The 9,554-nt window shown below is 55.8% G+C and overlaps 1 protein-coding gene across 1 annotated transcript; it reads right to left on the bottom strand.

The window, feature by feature from the left end:
* Window positions 1-3,909: 3,909 nt before the first annotated feature.
* On the bottom strand, window positions 3,910-8,408 carry SIX1 (SIX homeobox 1). Its single transcript, XM_084883295.1, has 2 exons — window positions 7,405-8,408; window positions 3,910-5,277 (listed from the first exon to the last, which is right to left on the bottom strand). Exons 1-2 carry the CDS (start codon window positions 7,962-7,964, stop codon window positions 4,983-4,985), a joined length of 855 nt encoding a protein of 284 aa, XP_084739421.1. The 5' UTR covers window positions 7,965-8,408; the 3' UTR covers window positions 3,910-4,982.
* Between the last annotated feature and the right edge of the window lie 1,146 nt (window positions 8,409-9,554).

The following is a 9,554-nucleotide window of genomic DNA, read 5'->3' as shown; positions in this document are numbered from 1 at the left end:
CCCAGAAGGAGAGGGAGAAAAAAGCAATAGAGAGGAGCAAACCTTAAGGTGGCAGTGCTCCCTACCTGCTGAGAACTGGGGTCTCAGCTGTTCATTAACAAGTGGAAAGGAAAGAGGCTGAAACTCTGAGTGGGGAAGAGGCCGCGCATCCAGCGCCTCAAGCAGTCTCTCTTTGTTTTTAATTGCTACTGCAGTGTTGTTTCTCGCTGTCTGGAAGTTACCACAGCGTCTAAAACCCTGATTGTCATCCTCAGTGGGAGAACGGGTTTCCAATTTCATCAGCTGGAACCAAGTGGTGTGCGAACACTCGGTGGAAAACGCTAGAGAAAACTGCGGCCTCTCCAGGGCAGCGCTTTTTTCTGGGTAGAGAGGGGATAATAAGCCCACGATGTTGGCTCGCTCTTTCCTGGCTGGCTCACGCATCTCTTCCCGGTGGGGCTATTGGATTCAGCCAGACTGGGGAAGGGGTCACTAGACGTTGGGGCCGCAGAGCATACCTGCAGGCTAAGGGCCTGGGCCCTGGGGAAACGTCAGCGCGCTGCCCCATCCGGGACGAAGCGGGTACCCACACAGGTTCTCCCGGCTTCCCGGAGGTTAGAGGAAATAGCCTAGGAGAGCTTTTAGGCTTCTACTCCCGGGAAAGGCTCAGAAAGAGGAGAAACAAGGAACACCAGCGCCTCTCCCCACCTTAGCTCTGTCTCACCTTTCCCTGCCTAAGCCACCTACCTAACCCGCCAAAGGACAGAAAGTGCGCCCCGACATCGGGAGGCGGAGGCCAAGCGCGCTGCCCGCCCTGGCAGTGGCTTCCGGCTGGGGAAGGGGCGATGCCCTCACCAGGGCCCGGACCGGGGAGAAAACGTCCGCCCGTGCCCCGCGGAGGCGGTGGAGCTGCCGCCGCCGGTCCTGCCCGAGACTCTACAAACCGAGCCGCTCTCCTTGGCCGGGGACGTCCTTGCGACCAGGCCGGGGAAGGAGCACGCTCTCTGGCTGGCACCCCTCCGCAAGGGCCGCGGCCCAAAAGCCCGGGTCCGAGAGCCCAGGCCGAGGCTGCAGGCAGCAGAGGAGCCAGGTCTGATCCGGAGCTGGAAAGGGAGAGCCAGGAACAGGCGGCAGGGCCCAGGCCGCTTCCCGGCCCGGCTCAGATGTCTGAGCCCGCCGCCCTGGGCGCAGAACGCGGGTCTGAGAGCCAGGGAGCGCCCACCCGCGGGGACCTCGGCTCCAGGACTGCGAGAGGTGGTGCCCCTGGGGTGCCCAGGACAATGGCACCTGCGTGGTCCCGAGAAGTTCAGGCCAAGCCTCCTCCACGGTCTGGCCCTTCGAGGCCGGCCGTGCAGCCTCTGCTCTCCCGGGCGCAGCGGATCGGCCCCAGGCCCCGCGCTGTGATGCGGGAACAGCGGCATCTCACTCAGGGAGGAGCCTCGGTGATGCCCTCGGGAGAGTGCGAGTAGCAGAAGCCATAGACCCTCAGAAAGGAGCGAAGCCTGGGGATCCCCAACGTGGAGATCTGCCTGCACTTTCCCAAAGTCTCACAGGCGGGGAGGCCGGGGAGTGAAGCCCCTCCAGCCTCGGGCGCCGAGCCGAGGAAGGGCCGCTGCGCGCCAGGTCAGTGCCAGGTGCCCGCGGGCCCTCCGTGTCCGGGGAGATCGGCTCCACAGACTCTGTTCTCCCATCCGTGCCAACGTCACTGCCTCTTCCTGAAGCTTCCACTCCAGCTGGGGGAAGGCCGAGCTGTCCTCGCCTGGAGAATGGGTTCAAGAGCAGCGAGCCTGCGCCTCGATGGGGCCTTTGGGGCTTTGGAGTCCCCCCACCTGCTGAGCCCAAAGGGGAAACGGCCCGCCAAGCCCCCAGACCTCTGAGGACTGAGGAAGCTGCGGTCTCAGCCCAGAGGTCTGGAAGAGGAGGCAGCCGGACCCGGACAATCCTGTGCTCAGACTTAAACCATCAAAAAAACAAACCGACCTAGTATTGGTTCTGTTTTGTTACTTTTGTCATTGTGCTTGGCAAACGGCTGTAAGGTTTCGTCCTTAAAAACACTTTACGGATAAGCCATTGTCCATTGCTTTTGGCTATGGTTAGGAAATCTGTGGGGGGAGAAAGGAAAAGTGGCTTTGATTCAGTTCAACTGCGAGGCCAAGGAGGTAAATGGGAAGTCCTTCAGCAGCTGGTCCTCAAGGATTTCCTCCAGGGGGGGGGAGGATATATATATATTTTATCATATGGCCCTCATGATCGCCCTACCATGATTGCCAAGAAAACTCAAAACAACCCACTTTCTCACCTCCTCCTGCTTCTCCCTCGTCTAGCCAGACCGAGGCGAGGGTGGCAGAGGGCATGTATTGTGCAATTTCTTATTAAACACATCTGGAATATGCACTCTGGATCGAGTGCCAGGGATTTTACAAAGAGTTTATGACTGCGACAGAAAATTGTCCTTTTAACGAGTTTACAAGCAGTAATCACAGGGGCTTTTATAGGATCAGCCCGCTGCTCTGCTCCTCGCCAAATCTGCTGACATTTCCAAGATTCACCGACCGAGGGAGCAGGAAGTGGGCTCCCGTGCCCAGGGAGACAGCTTCCACGAACCTAAAATTATACCAGGCAGAGCTGGAAGGGTGGGGGGTAGTCCGCGGAGGAGGAAGAGAGGGCATGTAAGAAATTAAAGTAATTGGCCCTTCCTTATTTTCCAGGGAGATTTCCTCGGCGTCCTTTGAAGCCTGTCAGGGTCACTGAAAGCTATCTTTGTGCAGGCTGTTTGTTTTGGGGAGTGAATGTGAAGAATGTGCGGAGATCCCGGTGAGAGCCCCCTCCTGCAGAGGGTGGCATTTCTCCACGGCCCAAGACCTGGAGAATAAACACCCTAGTGACTTAAATAAACACCAACTTAATGATCCAAAACACTAACAAGGGAGATTGGGACCCTGAGCTCCCAATCCAAACGATTGTCTCAGAGCGGCTGTGTGCACATCTGTCCGTCACCGAGGGGAAAAATGACTTTATAAGTAAAAGTGACTACAGTTAAGTACAGTGACCCTTTCTCCCTTGAACTCCGTCAAATCCATTTGACATTTTAAAAATACCCTCCTACTAATAAGGCCTTAATCCCCACCCCACCTCAGTTTCCTAGATCAGCACAGGGAAGAGGAAGGGAAAAAAAAAAAAAGAAATTGCTATATTAAAGGTGACACGGATGGGGAAAAGTTAAAATTATGAAACTGTCATGTCAGAAAATAAATAGACTCTCTCTGGGGAACAATATTTTACAAAGCACAAGCAAGCCAATCCTGGTATCCTGAGTAGAATTTTAATAAATAATGCCATTGGTTTCACTAATTTTAAAAGCTAAATACAGAGATACATCATTTTTTGCCCCCGGCAAAAATTAGTATGGAGCCTACCTGATTGCTGCGATTTTTCCAAACGCTCCCTGGCAGCACTGCCGAGAGCTTCTGCGCTGCCGCCGCTGGTCTGCTTTCTATTTGTACAGGTTAATTCACACAGCTCCTCTCCTTGTCCGAGGCCCCCTCCTTTTTTTTTTTTTTTTTTTTTTTCCTCCAAACCGATAAATTATTTTACCTTCACAGTCTGGTCATAAACTTGTTAGTACAAAAGAGTTGAGTTAACAAATGAATGCTGTGGAGTAGAGCTAGTGGTAAACAAAATTGCATATGTAAATAATAAAAATAAATTAATAGCTCAGAGCCAAATTCACTCTTTTTCTGTCACATAATTAACTCAGTCACCACTCTTGGTTCAGGTACCCTGCAATCCATAACCACCATTAAGTAGAAAAGCGACAAAACTATCTGTTAAAGTGGGGGGTGGGGGTGGGGGGGAAGGGGAGGTGAGAGAGAGAAGGGGCAGCAATGGCAGCAATACACAACTCACCTTTGAGAAACAGAATCATACTCCTGGTGTTCTACTAAGTTTTAATTTAGACAGGTTTAGGTACAATAGAAAAGAAACCTGGAAACACATGCTGTTTTAGTAACAAATACCAGATTGCCAGATTTGTCCCATATTTGTTGCAGGCTAGAAACTAGGAACAGGGGCAACCCTTAACAGGAGTAGGATACAGAGAGGAACGCTGTGAGGGCATGAAAAGAAATGGCATTCAGGAGTGTTTTGTTTTCTCACATTGTTACATTTTTAAAGCTTGCCATAAAAAAACCCAAGAAAACAAAGAACCACCAAAAACCCCACTAAATTTGACAAAAATAGCTGTATTACTGCTAATGGTCACTTCTATCTCTAACTGCCTCACACAGAGAGCATTAAGACATTTAGGCACTTGTTTTTCCCCCTAATACTGTTATTTCATGTTAAGCTATAAAATTGTTTAACACTAAATATGAAAAATGTAAACTTAATTTTCCCCATCAAAAAAGTTATAAGATCGTATTTGTCCTTTTCACCTTAAGAATGCAACTATTTCCTCCTGGGCTAGAGGCTCTTGTTTTCACTATTTTGACTTATTTCTCTCTCTCTCTCTCTCTCTCTCTCTCTCTCTCCCTCCCTCCCTCTCTCCCTCCCTCCCTCCCTCCCTCCCTCTCTCTCTCATTTCCTTTTCTTCTTCTCAAATTTTTTTCCATAAATAAATTAAGAGGAAATAATTAAAATCTAGTTGATTTGTAATTCCCATTCTTTGAAGGAAAAAAAAGAAGGACTACTGAAGCAGGCAGATGGGTTGCCTAGAACTAAGACTGGGTGACTGGGTGCTTTTGTTTGTTTGGGTTTTTTTTTTTTTCTTTTTTTTCTTTTTCCTGATTTCTGCACTGAGAGGGGAAATGCAAAAGTAGAAAGAGCTGGAGAGAAGGTGACTAAGTTTGAGATCACTGTTGGTTTTGAGTTTTAAAAAGATATTTGTGAAAGTCCACCGTTCCTTTATGCACAAAGAACCCCAGAAACAAGCTGCAAAAATGTTCCTGAATTCTATTTACAAGTGTCCCTAGTCGCTGCTGCTTCGAGGCCCCAGTCCCCCCCACTTAGGACCCCAAGTCCACCAGACTGGAGGTGAGAGGGCCCAGCAAGGAGTCCTGGAGCTGGTGCTGGTGGGCTTGCAGGCCGTGGCTGGGCTGGGAGGCCGGTAAGCCCGGGAGAGCATAGTTTGAGCTCCTGGCGTGGCCCATACTGCCCTGCAGCAGAAGGACCGAGTTCTGGTCTGGACTTTGGGGAGGTGAGAATTCTTCTTCTGAGCTGGACATGAGCGGCTTGCCCCCTTCCAGAGGAGAGAGTTGGTTCTGCTTGTTGGAGGAGGAGTTATTGTTTTCGGTGTTCTCCCTGAGAAATAGAGGACAACACCATATGGTTAAAAAAAAAAAAAAAAAAAAGTGTGAGCTGGAGGGAGGGGAGCTGGAAGGGCCATTGTGCAATCAGTCACAGACTCAGATGGAGGAGCCCTGCTGGGCCACCCATGCCACGGGCCTGGGGAAAGTTAAGAGACTGGAGAAATGGCGAGCCAGTCCCTTCCACCTCCAGATTTCAGAAAGCCAGAGCAGTGGGGCTTATGTAAAACACACATCATTTTAAAACTTTTGTTCAGACCATTATTTTTAAACACCTATCAACAAGCACCCTATTTAGGAGTTTGATAATCTCGCGGGAAATGGTTATTGGTGATGAAGAAAATTATCAGGGGGTAAACAGTGCCCAAAGCACACACGTTTGGGGTGAACCGAGTCAGCTGTCCTGCTTCCATCGGAGGAAAGAATTACACGCCGCGTTTCCCTGGCCCCGCTTGCTGAGCCGCAGGACAGGTCACGGGAAGGGGTGTCCAGAGCGGCCCAGTGACCGGAGCAAACACGGGGAGCGCGGCCAGCGGCCGGTTTCATCAGGTCCTGGGCCCTCCGGCCTGGCCTGCAGGCCTCCGTTTTGTAACTAAAATCTAACTGGAACCACACTGTCCCTGTCCCCTTGTCACTCAGTCCTCAGCTCTTCTCGCCGCCCTCCCGGACTCCCCACGGACACCCACCCCGGCGCACCCTGCCCCGCCAGGGAAACGTCCTGTCCCTGCAACAGCCGGCGCGGGTGCGGGTGCGGGGTGTCAGCAACAGCCGGCGCGGGTGCGGGGTGCCGGGTGTCAGCGGGGGCGATGGGTGCCTGTAGACTTCCAAGATCTGGAAGCCCTGGGCGCTTCTGCCGAGTGCTCGCAGGTCCTGCGCACCCCAAGAGCCAACCTGCCTCCCCTCTCTCCCCACCCCCCCCCCTTCTCTTAGTGTCTCCCAGAAAGCCCACTTCGGCTGGACGTATCCAGAATGGAAAGCGGGGGCGACACCTTCGGCCCCCTCAAACTCATAGGCAAACAAAGGAAATCCAACTGGCCCTGCGCTCAGGTTTCCCCCCAAACTCCTTGGACTCCCCGAAGCGCTCTCCCTGCGGTCGCCGCCACCCGAATCTGGAAATCTGGAATCTCAGTCGGAAGCTGCTGCGAGCGGAGGGACGGGGCCAGGTGGCCGGGGTGCTGGTGCGAGGAGTGGGGAGGCAGAGGCAGTTTTCTAAATAAAAAATGTCTTCTGAGCTCCGAGGCCAGAGAAGCCTGCGGCTGGAGACCCCTTCCCGGGCCGGTGCGGCGGCGCGGACCGCCTGGCGGACGGGCCGGGCGCCCGCAGAGGAGCGATCCTTGCTGGGCTCGGGGGCGCCGGGGAGTCAGCGGGCGCCACCTCTCCCCACGCTCTCTTTTTGTGGGTTTTTGGAAGAAGACTCCTCCCTTAGGAAGGCTAATGCGAAGGAAGGAAGCGGCGACCTCTCGCCCAAAAGGCTAGCCGGAGAGCTCCAGGAAAGCCCGGGAGTCTCAGGCCAGCTCCATCCCTCCCTCCGGGAAGAGGAGCGAGGTTCGAGCCCTCTGCCCCTACCGAATCCTTCCCTTGCGTTAGCCATCCGCACTCCCCTTCTACCGTGTTTCCCCGAAAATAAGACATCCTCCGAAAATAAGACCTAGCGCATGGAAAGGTAAGACATCCCCTGAAAATAAGACCTAGCGTAACTTTGGGAGAAAAAAATTAATGTAAGACACTGTCTTATTTTCGGGGAAACAGGGTAGTTGGTCTAGAAACACCCTCTCCACCCCCCCTTACTCCCCACCTCACCCCAACCAGCCAGGGAAGGAGGCAGGAGAAACGTAGCGCCCATATTTCTGGGCACCCACACCCCGAGAAGCCCACGCGCGGGCGCTCCCATCACGCCCGGCCCGGCCCGGCCGGCGCCCTCAGAGTTCATGAACTCTGGCTGCGGCGCTGGGGCGGCGGGGCGCGCCCGGAGGACGGGTTCCAGCGGGCGGGGAGCAGCAGGACGCGGTGGCGAGCGCCTGCGGGGGTGGGAACGGGCGGAGGGGGAGGGGGGGGGGAATGGCAGGCATCCCGAGGTCGCCGGGGCGGCAGCAGCAAGCGGGGAAGCAAGCACATCGCGTACCTTTCCTTGGCCTCGGCGGCCCGGTCTCTCTGCCTCCGGTTCTTGAACCAGTTGCTGACCTGCGTGGTGGTGAGGCCCGTGGCCTCGGCCAGCTCCCGCTTCTCCCGCGGCGACGGGTAGGGGTTGTGCGCGTACCACTCGCGCAGCACGCCCCGCGACTTCTCCTTGAAGCAGTAGCTCGTCTCCTCGCCGTCCCAGATGGTGCGCGGCAGCGGGAACTTGCGGCGGACGCGGTACTTGCCCACGGCGCCCAGCGGCCGGCCGCGCAGCTTCTCGGCCTCCACGTAGTGCGCCTTCAGCCACAGCTGCTGCAGCTTGGGGTGGTTGTGCGGCGAGAACTGGTGGCTCTCCAGGATCTTGTAGAGCTCGCGGAAGTTGCCGCGGTGGAAGGCCACCACGGCCTTGGCCTTGAGCACGCTCTCGTTCTTGTGCAGGTGGTCGCAGGCGGGCAGCGACCACAGGAACCTGCCCAGGCGCTCCAGGTTGCCGCCCTGCTGCAGCACCTCGCACACGCACGCCACTTGCTCCTGCGTGAAGCCGAAGGACGGCAGCATCGACATGGCTGGGGCCTGCCGCCGCCTGGGCGCGCTGTCCGGTCCGGGCGCACGCGGCGGGGAACGCGGAGCCGAAAGTGCAGGGGGCGGCGGCCGCAGGGAGGGGGGCGCGGCTGCTCCTACGAACCCCCCCTTCCTAGGCTTCCCCTAGCAGGAAAGAAAAAAAAAAAAGCCGAGATTTGGGGATGGGCGAACCCAGAAAAGAGCTGGACGAGGAGGAGTGGGGCGCGCGCAGGACACCGAGAGGCCAGCTCACGCCGCAGCCTGTCGGGCCCAGCCGGCTCGGCCAGCCGCCGGGTGGATGCTGCTCGTTGCCGGGGAGCTTGGTTTCTGTTCTCCCGGCGGCGGCCTTAAAGCGCGCAGCGCCCCCGGCGCGCTGATTGGCTGCGGAGGGCGCCTATCCGCGCCCGGCCAGCCCGCGCGCCGCCGGGCCGGGCCGGGAGGCCGCGCCGCCCCGCGCGGGGAGGGCGAGGCTGCGGAGTGGGGGACTGGGAGTGGTGAGAGCAGAAGGACCCGGAGAGGTGGGAGCGAGGTGGAGGGCGGGGGAGGGGGGAGGAGGGAGCCGTGCAGCCGCAGGGGAGCGGGAGGGCGGGGGGCGGGGGTGTGATCGCGTCAGGACCCTGCAACGCGAGCCCCCTCCGCAGTGTCACCTAAGGGCAGCCGGCAGCCGCGCACATCTCTGCGCAAATCAATGACTCCAGACCTTCTCATTCTCCTCCTCTCCCTCCGTACCCCTGTCCCTCGCAGACGTGCCCTTTCCCGGTGAGCTCATATTTAATTACCTTAATGTTGGAATGAATAAATAATGGATTGATGAATAGCTTATGGAACGAGGTAAATAATACAAGAGCAAGCCTAGAGCTCTGGGCTGCAGCCGCCCCGGAGAGTGGCTTCTCTCCGAGCTGGCTTGGGCTCCAGAAGCCAAACCAAATTTCCTCCTCCCTTCTCCGCCCCTCGCCCCCACCGCGCTCCAAAGCGCAAGTGTACTGCCAGCGGGACAGCGCTTCCCTCGTCGTCAGAAGCCCGAGACTATGTAGGACCACTCGAAGAGCCAGCCGTGTAGAGCAGAGCTGCAGAGCAGAGAAGGATCCAGAGGATTCATCTGCGACTTGATTAATGTTCTATGGTTTAAGCCTTGAGGACTCAGTTTCCCCTTCGCGCGGCTGCGTTTCCCAAGGCCAGCACTGCTATTGCGGAATGCCCGGAAGCTTTACTTGCTGTTAGCAAAAATGCTTTGGGAACCTTTTATGAAAGCCGCTGGATGGGGTGTAAATTAAATAAAACTGGTCCGGCTCCAATAGCCTTCCGATTGTAACATAATCCTTGCCCTGCACTGAGAGAGACACATCTCTCAAAGCAAGGAGGGATAGCAGCTCCTAGAAGATTCAAGAGAGGTGTGTGTGTGCTGTGTGTGTGTGTGTGTGTGTGTGTGTGTGTGTGTGTGTGTGTAGATTGCAGGGCTGGCCTATTTTACTGCCAGGGAATGAGAGATGTCCTGCAATTTCAGTCCCATCATCTGTTATTTTGTGTATGTGTGGGGAATGCTTAGCAAAACTGCACAAACAGATGAAGCTGTAATTATCTTAAGCCTCATTT

This window comes from Pipistrellus hanaki, assembly GCF_964339955.1.
Source record: "Pipistrellus hanaki genome assembly, chromosome: 1".
In the NCBI taxonomy this organism is placed as follows: Eukaryota; Metazoa; Chordata; class Mammalia; order Chiroptera; family Vespertilionidae; genus Pipistrellus; species Pipistrellus hanaki.
Note: the sequence above shows the minus strand (reverse complement) of the source record. Positions and strands in the feature narration are given on the sequence as shown.